The sequence below is a fragment of the Myodes glareolus genome, chromosome 4 (assembly GCF_982192425.1).
Source record: "Myodes glareolus chromosome 4, mMyoGla1.1, whole genome shotgun sequence".
In the NCBI taxonomy this organism is placed as follows: Eukaryota; Metazoa; Chordata; class Mammalia; order Rodentia; family Cricetidae; genus Myodes; species Myodes glareolus.
Window position 1 is genome coordinate 93,603,415 of NC_142029.1, and position 21,556 is coordinate 93,624,970.

The window sequence follows — 21,556 nt, forward strand, 5'->3', positions numbered from 1 at the left end:
TGGAGATGCTCAGAGTTACACTCTCAAACCTTCACTTCCTCCCTGCGCTATTGTGGCAGCCTCAAGGCCTCTTGTCACCTGCCCCAGCACAGTCAGCTGCTAGTGGGCCCCAACCCCTTGCTTGCTCTAAGTGCAGGTCTCAATACAAATTAACAGACGCTGTATGGGCAAGATGAATGGCCAAACCTCTTCCCTCTCCAGGGCTCCCCACCTCCCCCTCTCTTGTTTTCCTCAGCCCTCTTCACAGGCGGCAGCTGCCTCGTTAAAGGGCAGCCCTTTATGTTAGACTTCACCTGGGCATGCGGCGCATTGCTGTGCCGTCTGGCTGAGGCCAAGAGGGTGGAGGTGAACCTGGCAGGCAAGTGCACAAGTCAGCGAGGTATGGTTTCCTCCTTTCCCACCCTGAGCAGGAGTAGAACAGTCAGGCTCTGCGGGGACAAAGGTCCCGGGTGGGTGTCAGGGTGGGTGTCAAATTTTTTTCTCTAAGAAAGTCCCTTTGCAGGCCTTGATGGTAACTGGCTGAGACAAAGAAAGGGGCATTATTCCAAAGAAGGCCAGGGAGGGGTAGCCAGGCAGGTAACAGGCCCCTTGGGGGCAGCAGGAAGAAGGTTGGAGAAGGGGCGACAGCTAGGATTTCTGTGGGCTAGCGAACGGAGTGCCACTAGATGCTGGAGTGTCAGCTAGACACTGTCAGCCATGGGACCGGGGACCCTGCTTCCTGCCCATGCCCAGGGCACGCTCGTCATTGCTCACTATCAGGAAAGCCTTGTTCCGTGCCTCATCTTTTTTCTCTTCTTTTTCATCTTTTTTTTTTAAACTCTGCAGAGTGGGAACAACTCTGCCACCCATGCCCACTGTACACCGCTCCGAATCACAAGGGCCACTAATTTGGGCACGTCTCAGGGTCTACCCTCTGCCTGGCAAGAAGCCAGTTTTAAATTCCAAGGCCCAACTCCTAGGAAAAATAGCGTTTTAAAGTTCTTCTCCCTGATAGTCATTAAAATTAATAAAGGGAGGCTTTGGGAAAGGCATCTCTTCTTCTGCTACCACTGAACCTGGCTGTCTGGCTCTGGGCACCCTGCACAGGAAGATGTGTGTGCTGTCCATCCTCCCCACTGCCACCTCCGCCAGCCAATGAAAACCCCACTATCTTGGTTTCAGGCCAACTTAATTCTCCAGGATTCTCTGGCATTTGGATGGTTTCTCATCTAACAAGAATCTGGGGAAGACAACAAGACTGTGGTGGTATGAGTTCCTCTGTGTGCGTGTGTGTGTGTGTGTGTGTGTGTGTGTGTGTGTGTGTTAGCATACATGTACATGTCTGTGGTGGAGGGTGTACATTTATATAACTATATGTGTGTGATAGCCTACCATTGTGTGAATGCATATATTGTATACATATAGGTAGTAGAGTGTATATAATATGTGTTTTATATGCTAGAGTATGTGTGACTGTATGGATGTGTATATGGAACATATGTGTGCACATTTGTATTGTGTGTATAGGTATATGATGGGCCATGCATATGTGTATATGTGTGTTTATGTGTATTATGTGAAGTAGCATGTATCTGCGCATATGTATGAACATGTGTATAGGTAGTGGAGTATATGGTTATATAAGATGTGTTGGCATTGAACATGTAATATGTGTGGTAAAGTGTGTAGAGTGTAGCAAATTGTCTGCGTGTGTGTACATATGTAGTAAAGTTAGAGTCTGAATGTTTTCATTATGTGTATGTATGCTGTGGGGTGGCGAAATATGTGTGTGAGTGTGTATGCATTCATGCACATAGTTTCCCTGGGGGGTGGGGCAGTGTGCTCGGGCCAGCTCAGCTTAGACACAGGCACCCTGGTCTGACTGGGGCTGCTTCATCTCAAGCCAAGTCCTTCAGCGGCAGAAGCCAAAGGGCCGAGCGCTGGTGAAAAGCCCCGACGTGCTACTGCCTCCCCTCCGACTGCCACGGGGACATTAAACCTTCAACAATCTGGGACTCTGACGGCTGGTTCTTGGTCCTCTGCCTGGAAAAACAGTAGGCAAACAGTAAAACCTTAAATTCTAACATATGTAAGTTATACATCTTATTTTCATTTTCAGCCCATGTTCTCCTCGGTAAGACATCAGGAAAAAATTACCGTCTGCCTTCTAATATCTCAGTGGAGCATTTATCTCCCAGCCATGATAAGTGATCTGCAATATTTTTTTCCTTTCAGATTAAGAAACAAATTCATTTAATTTTCTTTATTGAATGTGTTCAGGCCTTCCCGCTCTGCCTGACTCTCAGGAACCCTGGACTGCTCCCCCTCCTTCTGGGTTGGGGACTGCACTCCTGACTGTGGGGACGGGTGGCTCCCCAGCACTCCTTAGAGGGCTCTCACTCTGTTCCTGCCCACTGCAGAAGATGGAGCAGAGTGACTGGAGACAGCAGCCAGGCCAGGGGATGAGGGAGAGGTTAGCGTGCCCAGCTGGCAGACTGTAATCTAGACCTTGTCTGATCTCCTTGGTTTGAAGGCTGGGTTTGGTGCCGCAAGAGAACTGGTCACCTCCCAGGCTGCCAGAATGATGCTTGCTGCCTGGCATTATCGTACCACAACAGCCCCCCACTGCACCTTCTAGGAGTCTGCTATGTTTCTGCTTCTTAGAAGGACTGAGCGACAGCTGGGCACTTCGGGATGGCATCTCTCCCGGCATGCCGAGAGCACCATGATGTTATGCTGAAGGCGACTGGGGATCCGTAGAGTGTTCTGTGTGTACTCAGCTGCATTGGTTGACCACAGGGGATCTGCAGCCTAGCTCTCCAGTCCATTGCTCAGTGTCATACACTGAAAATATCAGATGCTAACTGGGCTGTGTTGTTTCAGTCCAAGACGGGTGGTGTATTTTCTCCCGTATGCACATCCATGTTGCTTCTCCTGGGAACTGACTGCTCAGGCCTGTAAAACGCTGCAAGAGTCATTACAGACCAGGAAGGCAGTCCTGGGTTCTGTTCTTCTTCCTTGCATCGCCAAACTCTTCTACACGTGGGCTTTAGTTGAGAAGGTTAGCACTGGGACCCGAGTCCCACATCCACCTGTCAATGGTGCCTATGCAATTCTGCCAGTCACCACACCTTTCCGTTTTGGTATCCATAGAGGTAATGCAGTAACTTTTGCTCCAAAGATCAGGGAGGATTATTAGGAAATTCAGATAAAGCAAACAGAGAATGAAAATGCATTAAAATGGTATATGTACAATAGCGAGTGAGAGCACTATCTCAAGAAATGGCAATGGCAGAACACAGGACACACTGACCATCTCGTACTGTGGTCGGTCCTGTAACTGAGGAAGACATGAAGCGCCATGCGACTGTGAAGAAGGCCTGTCCTTCTCTTAAAAGGACTAGTGAATGTGGGAAGGGTTGACCACTGGTGATCTGGTTGAAACTGGACACGGTGGGCCCCTGAAATGCGTTCAACCAGGAGGCCCAGTGCTTACGACAGAATCAGGCTGGGCTCTGCGTGGAGGATGGCAATATGATTTTGTCATCATTGTCATCATTATCCCGTGGGTGTCTACATGACTAGCAAACCTGCTGAAGCTAGAGCGAGCCTTCCCCATGGTGCCCATTCTTGACCTTTGTCTCCTCTCACCCCAGGGAGTCTCCAGTGGACTGCAGCGTCAGCAAATGCAACAAGCTGGTGGGCGGAGCTGAAACCAACCCCATGAACTATAACAGCTACATGGATGAGAAGAACGGCCCCCCTCCGCCCAACATGACCACCAACGAACGGAGAGTCATTGTGCCTGCAGGTACCTTGGGAACCATCTGCCTAGCTAGTGCCTACACAGCCAATTTTCGGGGACAGCAGTGGAGGGGTAGGCCTGCCCCTTGGCACGTGGGAACCCTACCCCGCTTCCTCATCTTTAGGAAAATACAAACCAGGGAAAGTGGTACATCCCTCCTGACTCTCTAGCTACCAAACAAGGCATGGTCTCAAATGTCACCAGAGCCCTGGCACGCAGATCCCAGAAGTCCCACTCTCAAACATAGCACAAGGCAGATTTTCCATGAGTGGCCTATTACCCCAGCATGAAGCCTACTCAGAGAGCAGAGCGAGGTGGCCTCACGCCTGCCATTCCTTGCTGTAAGGAGTGCAGCTCTCTTTGTCCACCCTTCCCTCAGGCGAGTACTCCCTGGCCTCTACTGGTTCCACCTTCCCAAAATTACAGCCAGCTCTTTCAGGTTTAAAATAGAAATAACTATATTTAACAAACGGAACGCCTCCACGTGTGTGCCACAAGTTATATCATTATGTAGAAATAGCCTCTTTTTTTCTGCCCTAGGTATTGGCGCTGTTGGTTATGGGGTAGAGGGGGCTATTGTTAAATCCTCCTGCCTATTGGATGGATGTTACCCGGACCAACTCCAGTGTACTCTGCTGCCTGGACATGGAGGGAATTTGAAAACTGCCACTTTAGAGTGGGTGCCAGGTGGAAGGGGCAAAGTGTCCAGAGCTTGAACAAAGTGAATTACAGGGCGGGGGCAAAAGCTAATTTTACCGAAATAACTTCCCCAGAGAGGCTGGCTTCCTCCATTTGTAAATGTGAAGACGCAGTTGTGTCTTAGAGCACTTAGTTGTCTCCGAGGGAGTTTGGAGGATTTGTCTGTCGGACTGAAAGATGATTTTGTGACGGGCACATCTTTCCTCTGTCCCGAGTATTTGCTCCCATGGAAACTGCTTTCCTAGAGTGACAGCCACATTTCTGAGTTCTGCGTTAAATTTTCCACGACAGAGGGTGTAGAAGATACCGGAATAGAGGCAGAGGAGGAAGGGGTGTTGTTCTGCAGTTCACAGAATTAAAAGTTGCCCGGGCTGCATCTTCTTCAAGCTTGGGAGCTGATTGCAATGAAAGCTCCACCTTTCTTATTTATCTGCTTGCTTGTTTGGGTTGCTTGAGACAGGCGTTCACTGCTAACACAGGTTGTCCTCGAACTCCCTGTGTAAGCCAGACAGGACCTAACAGCATCCTCCCGCCCCGCCTCCCGACTTCTAGGGCTAACTGCAGATGTGTGCCATCTACGCCTCGCCAGGAGAGCTTCATGTAGCAGGGTTTGACAGGTGCCAGGTATAACGTAGATGGCTTCCTCCACTACAATGTCACATCTTTTGATGTGCCACCACCATTGGTAGACAGGCTGGTGATGGTGAGCCCAGGGGATCTCCTCCCTGTTTTCGGACAGGAAAATTATACCGAAGCAAACATGATGTGAACTCTTTCCACACCACATGGACTTGTCAGGCATTTGCTATCAAAATCTTCTGCTCCAAGCTCAGCACAGGAAGGAAATCTTGAGGGGAAGAACTATTAGGGGCTTGGAGATTGCCTCAGAACCAGTCTAGTGTCACCATCTTGTTTGGGTTGTCATAAGGAAATGCATATGGGAAGAAGGAAGAGGGGCCAGGCTACTTGGTTAATGCTCTATTCTTTAAAAGGTGTCGAAAGTTTTCCAGGGGATAGGCAAAGGTTGGTCGTCAGTGGACTGACTTAACCAAAGCAGTAAAATAACATGAATTCTTATCAAGCTGTTTCTAAACATTTGGCATAATGAATTCACGAGCCCAGATCTGCTGGGTTGTTCCCCCGCTGGCTAGATCTGTAAGCATTACCTTTACACGGTTTGGCTTCCTCCAGGTCAGCATCTTGGACACAAGGGAGAGTCTCCTTTGGGCAAGTCCACAAATCAAGGCAATAAAACATTAGCGGAACAACTGATTGAATTTATGATGGGATTTTAGGACGAGTATAAATGAGGACTCTAGTTAATCACCATTTCCACATCGAAATGGGAAGGAACAAGGGCCAAATCATCCAGGAAATACATTTGGAAGAGTTTAGCATGATCCAGAGTGGAAGATTTATAATTCATAGTGCTGGAGAGGGAGAGAATTAACATTGTGATCGAGCCCAATGCAAGGAGAGGAAACAATAAAATAAATAAAGTATAGGGCATAAAATTGAATGTGCAGTCTCGGATTGTACAAGTCAGGAACTAGGAGACACTACAGATGAAATAATACAGTCCAACTCCCTCTGGGATACCCTTCTTTAGAATTCTGAGCTTTTCACCTACCCACAGCCCTTGCTTGGTTTGAAAAATAAAGGGATAAGAACAAAGCCAGAAGTTTATCTGAAGGACACAAATAGACACACACTCAAGGGGGCTGGAGGCAGAGGAATTCTTGGTTCTGCACAGAGCTTTACAGTCCCAAATGAGTTCAGGCAGGACCCTGACAAAATGAGACTGAGGGATCACAAGGGATCTGCTTCTCCAACTACGTGACGTCTTTTGAAGGCTCCTATAGAAACCCCAGCCGTAGTTCCTAAGGCAAAACTTCCATGACTCCCTACTCATCTATAAAATGGGTATGATCAAACCATTTTGTAGATTCCCTTGATAGAAATGCTAGGACAGCTATAGAGCCGGCCTGTGTCAGGGTCTCACGGTTGTGCCATCACTAGGCAGGTACATCCTGGATTCTTGGTATGGCATGCAGGAGCTGTGACATACGACTCCCAAGCTTTGATCTGTGCTCCCTCTCAAGGATTTCTCTTATAACCCGTAGTGATTCCAGTATCTGGCTTCCTCCCCACTGCCACTGCTGACCATTTAGGCCCTACTTCTCTTGTGCCCAGAGCTTCTTCAGGCTCTAGAATGAGAGGAATGTGAGCTGGTTTAGAAAGGAGCACAAGTTTTCCTGCTAAAGAAGCATGCTAAATGAAGCAGGCCAAGCAGAAAAGCAGAAACTGGGAGGGACCAGCTGAGCTGCCCTGCAACAAAATACCATCTCTTCTTCAGGAACCCCCCCTCCCCTGACCCTCCTAATTCACCCCAGACCCTTATACCCAAGGCTCCATGAACTACCAACACAAACTCACTTCCTATTTATTGCTTTAATGCCTACATTTCATAGTGATAGGTGTGTGTGTGTGTGTGTGTGTGTGTGTGTGTGCGTGTGTGTGACAGAGAGAGAGGGAGGGGGGAGAGGGAGAGAGGGAGGAAGGGAGGACCACTTGATAGCACAGGGTGCCTCAAATGCATAATCCTCCTGCCTCAGTTTCTCAAGTGTTGGGGTTACTGGTATGCACCACCATGTCTGTGGAAGCCTGTCACTTGTAACATCTCCCACCTGAGACAGTAGCTACTTCAGGAAATGATGAGAGAGAAAGGGAAGGAAGGAAAAAGGCAAGTGAGAGCAGAGGCCTTGGTCCTGTGTTATTCTTGCTCATTCACAGTTAAAAGAGGCTTCTGTCTATAGCACCATTTGTCATTTATGAGTATTTACATATCCTGAAAATGTTTAGGAATGGTCTGCTAGAAATCTTAACACAGCTATGCCCTGAAAGAAGGAAGCCCAGCTTAGGTTTATGTCAAACAACAGCATCATTGGGTTTCCCAGCTGCCCAGATGGAACTGCAGGGAAAGCTTGGGCGTCCATATTTCTCTTCTACCGGCATCTGAGAGATCAGTGCGCCTCCTTGTACTCATTAATATTCTTAAGACACAGATGGCTCCCCTTTCCAGAGGCATTGGTCACTGGGCCTGAGGGATTGTTTATTTTCATTTTGATGCCATGATTTCTTAGGTCAAGGTCTCAGTTGCCCTCCAAAAATTTTAAATAGCATCCCGTCAGGGTATATGTTGAGGCCACTGAGAACCTTTCCCGGTGCTAAGTGATTCAGGCATTGCCAGATGGGGTGGAGCCAGATGGGGTGTTCTGAGGGGGACCATCTGGAAGGGAGGTGAGGGAGAAAAGAGAGAGGTATAAGAGGGAAAGACAAGGGGAGAAAAAAAAGATACAGTGAACAGGGGGAGAGAAAAGGGGAAACAGATGAGGAAACAGGAGGTGGAAGAAGAGAGGGGATCTAGCAGAGAGAAGATAAAAGAGAAGAAGAGAGAGGAAGAGGAAAGAGGGGCCCAAGAGGAGAGAGAGGACGTAGGAGAGAGGCAAGCAGGAAGAGGTGGAGAAGGGAAGGGAAGAAGTCGCCTAGGCTGCTGGAGGCAGGCGTTCACACTAATGTTTTGCACCCGTCCTCGGCAGACCCTACGCTGTGGACCCAGGAGCACGTCCGACAGTGGCTGGAGTGGGCCATCAAGGAGTACGGCTTGATGGAGATCGACACCTCCTTCTTCCAAAACATGGATGGCAAGGAACTGTGCAAAATGAACAAGGAGGACTTCCTCCGAGCCACCTCCCTCTACAACACCGAGGTGCTGTTGTCACATCTCAATTACCTCAGGGAAAGTAAGTGGAGCATGCGCTCTCCGGCTTGCGGGAGGTCCCACGGGGTCCCCAAGAGCCAGCCCCGGGGAGGCGGTGCACGCTTTTACACCAGTCACAAAGGACATAGGACAAGAAGCAGCATCCTCGCCTGGCGGTGGTGGCGCACGCCTTTAATCCCAGCACTCGGGAGGCAGAGGCAGGCGGATCTCTGTGAGTTTGAGGCCGGCCTGGTCTACAAGAGCTAGTTCCAAGACAGGCACCAAAAACTACAGAGAAACCCTGTCTCAAAAATCAAAAAAAAATAAAAAAATTAAAAAAAAAAAAGAAGCAGCATCCTCACCATAGGAGCCTCGCCAAGGTCACATGGGTTCCGACAAATCCCACAGGGAAAGACCCAATCCAGGAGTGTCAAGGGAAGCAAATCAAAAATAGAAAAAAATAAACAAACAAATAAAAACAGGGAGTGTGAACCTGGAGAGAATGACACCAGAGACTAGGCTCTGGGGAGATATCTCTTCCAGAACCTTGCGCAAACCAAAATTGCAGAGATAGAGAGTTTCTGGTTGGAGGTTTACTAAGGAAACAGAGTTCTTACTGGAAATTCTTAGCATAGATATGGAATCTAAGCTCATGGGAGCTCCTATCCTATCAGTCATTTTGATTCCCCTCCCTACCCTACAGGGCAGCCCCCCCCACAAAACAAGGAGGGTAGCTGGTGGCATGGGCTTGTTAGGAGACACTGGAAACTTTCCCAGAACAACCTTCACAGTAGAGAGAATGTTGGGGGAGGGAAAGCTTAGTAAAGAGAGAGTGATCCAATAGGAGGCTCCCTAGTGCCAGTATCTACCAGTTCCACGGGGATTTCAACAGGCATGGAATGGGATTCCTTTAAATTGACTAGTAACCTCAGCCTTGACTCTCCATCAGAAATCCATGTCAGGCGCTATCCCCATGCTATCTCCAAGTGTTGAAGGTCTGCTCCGTGGTCTGCAAAGATGAGCTGAAGCCACAGGAAGGCAGACATGGGGTCAAAGAGAGGATGGGCAGACCAAGATGCACTGTCCTCTGTGAACAGTCTAGTTTGCCAGGAGTATTTCAAGAGTTCAGCTTCGGGAAGCTTTGGTGGTTCTAAAATCCATGTGAATGCTGAGACCCCAGACCACAATGTGGGGCTGCTGCTCATGGGCTCTGGGTTGGTCTTCCCTGTGCTGGATCTCCATTGCATGTCTAGTTGCTATCATTGCAATTCATGGTCTCGGTGTAAGAGAGTGCTCTGGAGATCAGGGACAGCACACACTGGCTGGAAAATAAAAAATAAAAATAAATGCATTGGGATGTTTCCACCAGGGCCTCTGAGCCATCCAGCCTCCTCTCTAAGGCAGCTGGTAATGCTGGGAGAGGGGACGCTAGCTCCACAGCCATGACCTCATGTCTGAGTTTGCTGCAATATGAGGTCAGTCCAAGAAATAACAGTTTTAAAAGGGGGCCGTTTTCTAACCTAGTCTTCTCTCACTTTTGGATGATTGGCATTTAAAAATGACCTTATTCCTTAGCCTTTAAAGTCTGGTGAAAGGCAAAACAAAAAACAAAAGCAAAGACTCTTTGAACAAAATTCTGCCATGATACACACGGGCAGGGTAAAGGGAGACAGTAGACACTGAGCATGTATGTGGGATGCAGAGGCCAGCCGTGCAGAGCACAGCCAAGCCTGACTTCTAGGCTCCTTTAGCTTCCACTGTGCAGGAGGTTGAGAGATCCTCAAGGAAGAAGTCATGACAGAGGGCCTCAGTGAGCTCCGCACAAAGGACCCAAAAATGTTAGTTTTCATGGTGTATACCTGTGAAGAATATGTTCAAAAAAAAACATCTGGGCTTTGTAAGAAGGAAGCCCATTCAGACTACATGACCTCTGACCCACCCATGCACAGCCCAAGTCCCCACTTCTTCTTTCTCTCACCAAAGAGGCAGAGCCACAACACTGACATGAGCGAGATACCTGCTGCTCAGAAGGTCCGGGAATGCTTTAAACCAGCCAGGGCTCACCATCACCCTTGGGAGGCCGCCTGCACAGGGGGGCAGATAAGTGGAGGTGAAGGGGTGAGCCGTTGGAGAGAAAGGAGGGGGCAGAGTTTGGTGTTTGGAGGCTAGACCATATCCAGAAAAACCGATTCTGTACTCCTAAGAATATGTGTAAACATCGCGGAAGATGCCATACAGTAAAGTTTCCAGAAAGGGCATGGCTGGGAGAGGGATCCCAGTTGTTGAGAAGAGGTAGAGCCGGTATGCACGTGGAAAGCCTTTGAAAGCCCAAGTCCTGAGAGGCTGGTGATAACTGTAGTAGGTCTGCACAAGAGAGCTTTTCTGGTGCTAAGATGGCTATTGTGGTAAAGCGTAAGAAGTGATCAGGACACAAAGTGGAGTGGGAAACTGTGCCTGTGTGCCAAAACAAAAATTACAGCAGTTGTAGTAAATATCTTGAAATGTAACAGAGATTGTAATCATCTTCTTAGGATCTAGATTGAAAATGATCTGAATGGAAATTTTCCGATTTTCTTTCCTTTCCATTTTTCTTTTGGAATATACTTTTTCCCTTGGGTTCCAACCTCTAGAACCCACTGGTTACTGGTACTAGTTGTCTGCGTAGACTCTACCGGAGGCCATTTATAGGACACTGTCGCCTCTACCGTAGCTGAGAACGTGTTTCTGCGGTACAACATGCCTTCAGACCTTGATGGTTTTCCCAGACTGACTTGCAAAGGCTCTTTCATGTTTAAGAGAGCAGTTAGGGCTTGGCGCAAGGTTGGGGGAAGGGGAGTGTGTGCTGATTCTCAGCATCATGCTGTTGGGGAGCAGCTGGGGACTAAACAATTCCCCTTCTGGCAAGAGGTAGAAGGAAAATATCTGAGACCCTCAACACCGCTGGAGGATACAGGGTAGAGGGCTGTCAGCACAGGGGGACCTGGGGGGAGCCAAAGCATGGACTGTTGGAAGCCGGGCCAGTGACAGCTCAGTGGGTTAAAGGCACTTTTGTCAGACATTCCGGCATCAGATTTACTTTCACAGGAGACATCTGACTATTCTTGTTGTTAGAAAGAAAGCTATATTTTAAGCTTTATAAACTTAATTATAAAGTAAAGAGGAGTTTCTCGTAATAAGGAAGAAATAATAGCATCCTAAGCCCCTCTACACCTGCCAGGTGGATGAGCCCTGCCTGTTCCAGGTGCAGCACCTGTATGACGTCAGGAGGAAGATGGAGGGGCTGTGACTGACTAGAGTACCCACAGTTATTGGAGTCAAGCTGAAGCGGCTCAGGGAACAAGGCTCAGGCAGGCACCAGCCCAAGTGCCATTCACTACAAATAGAAAGGACGCCCCCTTGTGGACACCATAGACACAACTCTATGAGCCCTGCTTCATGGCCTAAGCAGCTAAGACAGACTAGCCTCAGGAGTCCATCCAAAGGCATCTGGCCTATGCAAAGCACCTGCTCTGACCTCTGAGACTTGGGCCGCTGAAGCTTTCAACCTGAGTTCAGGTCACTGCTGCAGGCGACCTGCCAACTTTGGTGCAAGATGCTTGAATACACAAAAATTAGGATGTGGATGCAGGCAAACCTCTCTTCTCATCTCCCAAGCTAATCTCATGTCTAGTCTCCACCTTGAAGGCCAAACCGGCATCCCCCTGCCCCCCAAAGCTTTTCAGTTGTACTGTGCCAATGAATACAGGCTTTATCCTCTGAAGCCTTCTGGAATGAGGCCCATTAAACCAATGGGCCTCACTCACCCTGACCTCCTCTCCAAATCTTAAATGTGATTGACAGCACTGCGAGACTCCTCCAGACACACCCCCTGCACAGAGGCACTGTTTCCAGCCCAGAATGTGGCCAGTGAGATCTGCCTCTTTCCAGGCCAAGATCAATGAGGCTGACCTTGGGGAAGCAATGCTGTCTGTCCCCAACTGACAGTTCAGTCACAGGGCCACTGGGGGGAGTTCAGGGATGTCTAAGAACCCAAATCTCTGGGGCTGAACAGTCAGAAGCAGAAGAAAAGGGGTTTTGTTGTTCCTTTTCGTTTTCAAAGGAACTGGATGGAATGTCCATCTGGGTCTGACCTGGGACACATACCAAGAACGCGCATTTTCAAACAGTGGCAGCCCCAGCGGATGAAATACATCAAGCGACAGGGACACCCCAGAAAAGATATCAATCTCGATTCCCATTTTTAATTTAAACTTAATGGAAAACACATTCCGCATTCTGTGGTATTCCCACCTGCAACCTCAGATGGCGGAGCAAAGGTGATGGCCCTGTCGTTAAGCCGAGGAAGTGCTAAGCCTTCCGGCTGGGTCTGGCCAAAAAAGGAGGGCAGGATTCCAATAAGATAAAGGGCCAGCGGCCTCGGTCTCACTAGTAGCTGGTCTGTTGTTCAGTGTATAGGGTCCGACTCCGCTCCTCTGCCCTCCCAGGGTGCATTCAGTGATGCAGCTGGCTGAAGCCCAGAGAAAGGGAGCTAGGAATCTACTGGTTGTCTTGGGCTTGGGAAGGTAGATGCTGCTGGGTTCTATGGTAACGCAAAGAAGGGAGACATAGACAAATGCTCTGCCACTGGCTCCCTTGCCTCCACTGCTCCAGGTATCCCAGATGAAAAGCAAGTTAGGGAGACCACAGAGCTGAGGGAAGCTCAGGGCATTGGTCCTGCAAAACCCCTTCCCATCTGTCCCTTCCCACCTCCGTTCATATCCCAGAGTGCACTTTAGGATGGACTCAAGACAAAAAAAAATGGCCTTGTGGTGCTGGGGATGTAGCTTAGGTGGTAGAGTGCCTGCCTAGTATGCAGGACACTCTGGGTTTGATCCTGTGCACCCTATAAACTAGGTATGGTGGCCAGTGCCTGTAACTTATAGCTCTTGGGAGGTGAAGGCAGGAGAATCAGAAATTTAAGATTATCCAAAGCTATATAATGAATGTTAAGCCAGCCTGGGGTACGTGAGAACGTGTCTCGATAAAGAAAAATGGAGGAGGAAGGAGTGGAATGGGAGAAAAGGGGGTGGAGAAAAGGCGGAAAAAAAGGAAAAAAAATTAATCTTGTCCCCAAGCTCCTGCCTTGGATGGCTACATCACTCCCAGAAGCTCCCATGTCACTAATTTAAAAGCAAACGTGTCTCCAATCAACAGATACATATATATGCACATGTATGTATCCTGTCACACAGACATAAGTAACTGAGTGAAGAACAGTTTAAATGAAGGCATAGCATGCAGGGAGCTATGAAAATTGCAATGTACAACTAGCCTTAAGGCACCTTCATCTGCTTTCCAGCACCATTTATTTTCCTTCCTTCTTTTCTTCCTCTCTTCCTTCCTTTCTTTCTTCTTTCCTTCCTTCCTTCCTTCTTTCCTTCTGTCTTTACTACTTTCACTGATTATCGGTCTGTCTGCCTGTCTGTCTGTCTATCTATCTATCTATCTATCTATCTATCTATCTATCTCTTTCTGAGACAGAGTCTCTCTATCTTGGTTACTGGCACTTTCTGTGATCCTCTTGTTTTAATCTCTGGAGTGTTGGAATAAGCAGACATACTCTCTTGCCCATCTTAGCTGTGTTGGTTTAACCTAAAGGCTGCTTTAGCTTCTGAACCGAGGACACGTCTTAGAGAGTAGCCAGTCAGTTGATCCTGTCTCCTGCACCTCTGTCTTGACTTCTTTGAATGTTGACCTCAGCTATGGAAGGAGGAATATACATGGCTTTGCAAGGCTCCTGCAAGGACTAAGAGATCGTGTTTGGGAGAATGTGGAGACAGCTTTGAGAAAGTGCTTGCCACGCTAGCATGAAGACCTGCTTTGATTCCCAGAACCCATGTAAAAATGTCAGATGATGGCAGCCTATACTTGCTGGGAAATGGAGACAGGTAGATATCCCACCCCTCCACCCTCCATCCCCCCTTCCTCCTAAACAGCTGACTCCACGTCTCAATGAGAGACTCTGTATCAAAGAAAAGGATGGAAGTTTCCTGAGGAAGAGTGTGTAGGAGAGCACTCACACATGCACACACACACACACACACACACACACACACACGAGTGCCTGGCAGTGCATATGTGGTTCCAGCCCTATCTAGTCATTGACTGTGGCTGTTGGTATTGGGGAAACTCCACAGGACTCAGCGGTACTAGGATGGCTTGGGTTAGACCCTCAAGCAGGAAGAAGAAACCCAAAGCCACCGCGTGGGAGGCCAGACTCCAAAAAGGACTTTCCTACAACTGGAGAAATTGCCTTTAAAAAAAAAATCAAGTAGCCTGAGGACCTGGCAAAATAAAAACCAGTAAAAAGAAAATTTGTACCCATGGGAGAGACCAGCTACCCTTCCCCCACTGAGGTTTCCTCTCCCCTAGTGAAACTTGAACCAAGACAGTCTTGGGGCAAAATCTCTCCCCTAGGTTACCATGAAATATGTATTTCATGCAGGCTTTGTAGAGGTCAGGCGACCCTTTCTCTTGGCATTCTGGGAGTTTCCTGTGGCTTCACGTGTGCACAGAAAGGAACTCTGGCCATGGGGAAATTTAATAAACGTGGTTTATCTGAGCCCCGCCTCTGGCCTAAGTTTGTACTAATGACTCGTGTCTGCTCGGAGACCATCATTTTTCTTTATTTGCTTGAGCAGCAAGGTTCTGCCCGAGGGAGAAAATGCCCGGGACAGAGGCAGAGACATTCTTGGTCTTACCCCTGAAAGGTTTTGGGTATTCTCTTGGAACATTTGGTTCCATTTCTGAAGCTCTGTCCAGTCATGGAGGATTATTTCTCATTGCGGTAGAAGCCAAACCTAGCTGGAATCCTAGATGCCAGTGCCAGTGCCCGCAAGCTCCTGTGTAAAGGGTTTCCATCCTCTGTAACGAAAAGCAATCATGATAACTGCTAGCCTCTACTGATTGTTTAAAATAAGTAAGGGTCTGGGCAGCACACCTTCTAGACTTGGTTTTATAGAGGCCTCACAGCCTCCATCCACTTCAGTAGGTGTTAACTCTTTCCCCAGTACAGATGAGGGCCATGTGACCCAGAGGAGCTATACTGATAGACCTATACTCAGTTGGGGTTGTTACTTTGAAGAACGATAGCTTAAACTGAATAAATCTGTGCCTTTCTCATCACTGATATTCTTGAGAATGAAATGTTGCGTTTTGATAGATGTGTCGCTTAGAAAATGCTACCCACATATCTGCACTTTGGCATATAGGGGCCTCTAAATGGCACCTATCTATTTCCTTTTGGTTTTCATCTGGGACCTACTTCAGAGCTAGAAAGAATAGGTACCTAAGCCAGGAGTCATGTCCCAGGAGGAGTCCGAAGTTGCCCTGGTAGGACCCAGAGTTCCTCTGGATACTCAACCAGAGCACTCAAGGTGGGGTGGGGGTGGGGGGACATGACACACATACCAGACACACCACACACCACTCTGCTTCTGAGCCCCTCCATGACTGAAGGCTAAGAAGAGGCCGGGGTGACAAGCCGTCAAGCCCTTCCCAGCCTGGCCAACAGTCAGTCCCCCTTGGCCACATGCCCCAGGGAAAACAATTGTTTAGAAAGGCTTTCTTAGCCTCAAACACATGTGTTAAGCTCATGGTGTCCTTTGTAAAAGCAGATCCCAGCCCTAGTTTTGATGGCTTTTCAAAATGTCCCCAGGAGAATCATGAGAAGAATCCCAAAGATGCCTCCATCTTACAAAATAAAACTCTTGGCCTCCCTTTAAACGAAAAGACAAATCTTGTTTAAGGAAAGAAGGGAGCGTGTGTTTTACACGCAAGGACAACAACAACAACAAGAACAAAAGATAAATAAATCATCCCTCCCAGCCGGCTTCCCTGGAGTCTGATGCAGAGAAGTTTGCAACACAGCTTCATTTTAGACCATACAGCAGCACTCTGAGATGCCGGAGCAATCAATGTGCAACCCTGTGCGTGTTGATTTCTGCTTTCCTAGACAATGGAAAAGATACTGTTACAGCATCATCATCCCATAGGTGGGGTCCTACAATCCACTTGAGAAGCCGCCCACTCAAGGATCAACAGGCCTCCTACTCAGTCCCATTTCTAAAGTTTCTATAAGTTGTACTTAATACCACCGACATGTTGGGACCCCTGACTTTAACACACGGACCTTTGGGGAACATTCTAGACCTAAACCGAAGCATGACATTTAGTTTTTACATTTATTTCAGGTTCACTGCTGGCCTACAATACGACCTCCCACACGGACCAGTCCTCACGGCTGAGTGTCAAGGAAGGTGAGTCTGTTTCACTCGTGTGCCCAGATTGACTTCCTCTACCAGACACAGAACAGTTCCATACTGTTCAGACAGGTGGGGAGTGCCAGCTTAGGAAATTATTTTTTAGTAAACAAAATTAAAAAAAAAAAAACCTAAAATACCTGTTTTCCCTCTTTCTGCCACCAGTTTCAAAACTCCAAGAGAGGCTTTGAAATGTCTCATAAAAACATCCCAAAAGATAGAATTTAAAGCCATGACCCTGAGAGTAAAGGGCGTTGCCTTTACAGGACAGTGGACTCTGCTCACCTTCCAACCTAACTTTTGGGGCTCTTCTGGGGAAGATAATGAAATGTGTGTCTACCTGGTGAATTTGCATTTTTGGGTTTTCTTCTTGAAAGCATCCAGCATTGTCCATTCATGGTTAAAGCCGTGGTTTGAAGATTTGGTCTAGTATAGGTTGGTCTGGTCTAGTCTGCGTTGGTTTAATCAAACCATCTCATTTGATTTCATTTAATTTTGGTCAGAAAGAAAACTGTCTTTAAAATAAATGGTTTTAGTGATCATCAAGTTAGCATTTCACAGTCAGTCAAGGCTGAAGCTTAAGCTGTTTGGTAGAGTGTTTTCCCTGAATGTGTAAGATTTGGTCCAGCATCTTCTCTCTCTCTCTCTCTCTCTCTCTCTTTCTCTCTCTCTCTCTCTCTCTCTCTCTCTCTCTCTCTTTCTCTCTCACACACACACACACACACACTCAAACATGGAGAGGAGCATAGTCATTTATTAATGACATTAATATTATAGAATTGTACCAGATACTGTCTGATTTTAGCATTTGAATGAATGAATGAATGAATATGAATAGTTCATGATATCTGGTTAACTAATGGAGAAAAAATGAAAGCAAATAATTATTAGAAACCAAAGAAAGCATGAAAGCAAGTCTTCCCTGGGCAACAAGGGAGTCCAGGGATGAAAACCTTTGAGTAGGACTGATGGGAATTTGACAGACATCTCTCTTCCTGAACACTCTCTTGCCCTAGTTTTTCTTGACCTATACCTGTTACAAAATTGCACAGAGACCAAAGGGATTGACACTCTTGGCGGCTTTTCTCTGGAAAGAGACCATTTGATTCCAAATTCTCATGAGGTATGAAGGGAACAGAGACTCAAACATCCCCACATTTCTCTCTCAAGATCACACCTTCAGTCATGCAGGACTCTGTGCTTCCTGGTAACAGTTTATGATTTGATAATGACCAGGACCTTTAGTGGAAGGATTATACAATATAATGATTCTACTTTTAGGTGTTTTTGTTTTTCCTTCCTTCTCTATTACCCAACCTACTCTTGTTTTGGCTACTGACTCCCCAAATCAGATAGTTGATTCGTCATGAGAACTGAAGCTCTGCCCACTCACTCTACAGCCTGATAACCTCCTGTAACATCATGTTACACATGTCTGTAGCGCAGAATATTTATTTTCGTGACAAACACACTGAGGTCCAGTCACTTGGCTTCATCGCATCTGGGTCCTCAGGCTCTGAGGTCAGGTACAGAGCTCTCAGGGGCGCTCTCGGCTTCTAAGGTGGCTGATAAGGGAGCCACGGTTTGTAGATTTGGACAGAAAGAAGGGAAGGCACCACTGAAGAGAGAGAGAAAGAGTAGAGCAAGGAGGAAAGAGAAAGGCGAGGGAGTATAAGAGAGGAGAGGAAAAAAGGCAAGGGGGACGGGAGGGCAAGCTTTTGAACTACTGAATTAGGATTTAGTGTACAGCATGCTGGTACCATCAGAAGAAACCAATGAGATTTGGGGCTAGATAAAACCAATGGCTATTTGTTCATACTGGGTTAAAACACAGGTTTTGGCTGAAAAACTGGTTTAGCAACATTGAAAAGTGTGGCTACCCAACTCCTTCCCGCTGAGAAGTCCTGCGCAGCCCCCAGCCCTTGGCTGTACCTGCCAGGCGGAGCCCCTCCTCTGCTGGCCCTTTTGTGCTGAGAGTGCATTTGTCTCGCCGCTGCCTCATTCAGGCTGCTTGCAGGAGCCGCCTGCTCCTACTGGGTAGCAAGCCTCTTCTGAAATGAATTGACTGCCACATCCAGGCGCACGCACCGGCTGCCCCATTCAGGTGGTGCTGGGCATTTATCTCCCAGCCTCGGCCCTGGCCTCTAGAGACGATTAAGCCTGTGCTTTGCAGGTGCGTCTTTTGTCCCCAGTAAAGCTCTCCACTTAAGCGGCTGCCTTCCCCCTGTACTACCCAGTCTGCCACAAAACAAAGTACATTAGCAATACAAAGCTAACACCCCCCCCTCCCTTTCACCCTCTTCCCACCTCTCTGCCTCTCTTCCTCCCTAATAGCTATCTTTATTTTTTTAATATTAAATGGAAAAAGAAATAGAAGACATCAATGCCACCTTGACTCCGTCTCTTTTGAATAGGAGGCACGCACAGCACTCAAATCAGAGCTGGGCATGTGCCCACGGGTGCCTCTGCTCCCTGCTCCGCAAAGGGCAGGTGCTGACTGGCATCAGGCACAAAGGAAAGAGGAGATGATGCCTGTCAGTGCCTTCTGGGTACTTATCAACCAGGATGCCATTTTGTTCAGAACGACATGACCACCCTTCTAGCCTGTCTCCCGGCAAACTGGCTGCAGATATCGAAGGATTCTTTTGTGCAGAAAGTAAGATGGCATTTCAAAAATCAATTTCCACGTGTCTTTATGTCTTTAAACACGTGAAGAGTCTTGGTTGCACCCAGATAGAACTATTGGGCATTCTCTCTCTACCGTTTGCTGCCAAATTAAGTACATTTAAAAAAATAAAGGAGGACAGAAGTTATTGTCACCCGCTTCCGCAGCAGCCATAGCTGTCACTTGCACAGGATTTTAGAATGTGTCAGACATGTGCACCAACTTTGCTTTTGAGCTTTGCACCTTTCTGCGAATTGGCTGTCATTGTTTCCACTCCGTAAAGAAAGGTGGGACAAGATGACAGTGTCTCCTGAACGGTTCTGTGGCTCCTCGGTGTGTAATAAGGACAGTCCCCTTTCCACTAGAAGTCAACATCATAGGAGAGAGATGTGGTTGTTACTAGAGGCTGAGAAGGACAGGAGTTGGGAAGGATGCAGAAACAGAGTGACCGGTGGGGACAATTGGGACCCAGGAACACAAAAAGAACATAGTAGGAAAACTATGGCTGACAATAGCTGATTCAGTATTTCAAAATGGCTGTATCTGTAGGACGATTTCAGATATTACCATTAAAAACAACTGCATATGTGTGACTATGTGTTTGAGGGTGTGTGCGTGTAGACACATGTGTTTCCATGCATGTGGAGGCTAGAGGCTGACATCAGGTGTTTTCTTGGCTGCTCTCTACTCTAATTTTTGAGACAGAGTTCTTCACTGAACCCAGAACTCATCCATTCTGTCATGCTGGCTACCCAGTTAACTCCAGAATTTCTCCCACCTCTGTCTCCTCATCTTTGGGATCATAGATCCACACTGCAGCAGGCTAATAATGGGTACCAGGGATCCAAAGTCGATTTTCCATGCTTGATCCACAGGCAATTTACCAGTGAGGCTTCTCCCCAGCCCCAGGGATTAAACTTGTGAAGTGACGGATATACTTTGACTTGACTTGGTTGTCACAGATTGCATATATGCTCTGTAATACCGCTCTGAGGTCCCAAAGTATGTACATAAGCATTATGTATTTGTAAAATTTTAAAATATGTATAATTTAAGGGCCCTTGTTACCAAAGCTTTTCTCCTTAAAAATACAGTCTTTCCCTTCTAGCTATCTTTCCCTAAATGTAGTTCGGTGCAGAAATTCAAAGGTTTGCAGCATTTCTCTCTGTCTCCGTAGTTTTTTACCGCTGCCTCCAGCTACATCCCTATTGTCTTTCCAGAAACGAATTCTTACACAGCCTCCACTTGGCCATCCCCCTTGGTTTTGCCTGCATAGAGAGCCCCTTATAATATAAATGCAAAATATAAATACAAAAATATAAACAATTACTGATGCATGCCCAGGCACAAGCAGAATGGATTCATTCTAAATCTCTACTGGGTACCTACAGGACCCTAGGAGTGTGATTTTTTTTTCCTCTCTTAAGATTTCCAGGCTTCTCCTAACCTGCTACCTACTTCATAGTACAGACATCCAGTTCTGAGCCCTGAGTGGGTACTGAGGCTGGTACTTAAGGCCCCCAATAATTTCCTTAGCCCTCATCTGGCATCTGTCTAAATACCTCTTGCTCTCCAAAAGGCAGAGGATATTGAGCTCCTTGTTGGTTGACTGCTGAAACTCACAACTGCCAAGGGCTGGTGGAATGCTGAGCTCCCCAGCTAGAGCCTTTGAGACCCGATGCTGAATGTGAAAACCGAAAACCACTGACTCCGTTGCCAACGGTGGATGTCTGCAGAAGCTCCATCCTTGACTGACGGGTAAAAAGCCTGTCTCCTTACTTGCCAAGGATGGAGAGGAGAGGGACTGATCACCTCTGTGTCCCATACGCTGGATACTCAACTTGCATGTATGGACCATGCTTAAGAGAGCTTCTTTGAAAAATAACAAGGGCCAAGCATGAAAGAGCAGTCCTTCTCTGTAGCCTTTAGCAAATGTTTCCGCCTCCATTATCCATCTGTGCCTCACACCAGCACCATGAGACCACAGGTCTGTTACCTTTCTTTCCCCACTCTGCAAATAAGGACAATAAGGCCAAGAACTCACAGTGTTCCTTAGAGGACACCCGTGTTTGGGGGCAGAGCAGGCCTCACCCCAGTGTAGGTTTCCTTTGCTCCCTTGGAGGCTGCTTCCCATATTATAATCTCAGCACTGAGCATTCGCATTCATTGGCGGGTATTTTCTGTTCACCTAAGATAGGCATTCACCTCCTATTTCACTGTTATACTCCTGAAACAACAGTGCGACCATGGGCCAGGGCTTGCTTTTCTGTGTCTCGAGGTAGTGTTTGGGTTTCTGCCCCAATACCCAGCAGAAATAACTCAACAGGAAGAGATAGAAATGATGTGGT

The 21,556-nt window shown here is 47.5% G+C and overlaps 1 protein-coding gene across 1 annotated transcript in view; it reads left to right on the forward strand.

The window, feature by feature from the left end:
- Fli1 (Fli-1 proto-oncogene, ETS transcription factor) overlaps nucleotides 1–21,556 on the forward strand; it is a 116,642-nt gene that overhangs the window by 71,380 nt on the left and 23,706 nt on the right. Inside the window, exons 3-5 of the mRNA XM_048458682.3 lie at nucleotides 3,636–3,790; nucleotides 8,083–8,286; nucleotides 16,475–16,540. Of these exons, the coding sequence (XP_048314639.1) occupies nucleotides 3,636–3,790; nucleotides 8,083–8,286; nucleotides 16,475–16,540 (425 nt within the window). The remainder of the gene's footprint in view (nucleotides 1–3,635; nucleotides 3,791–8,082; nucleotides 8,287–16,474; nucleotides 16,541–21,556) is intronic.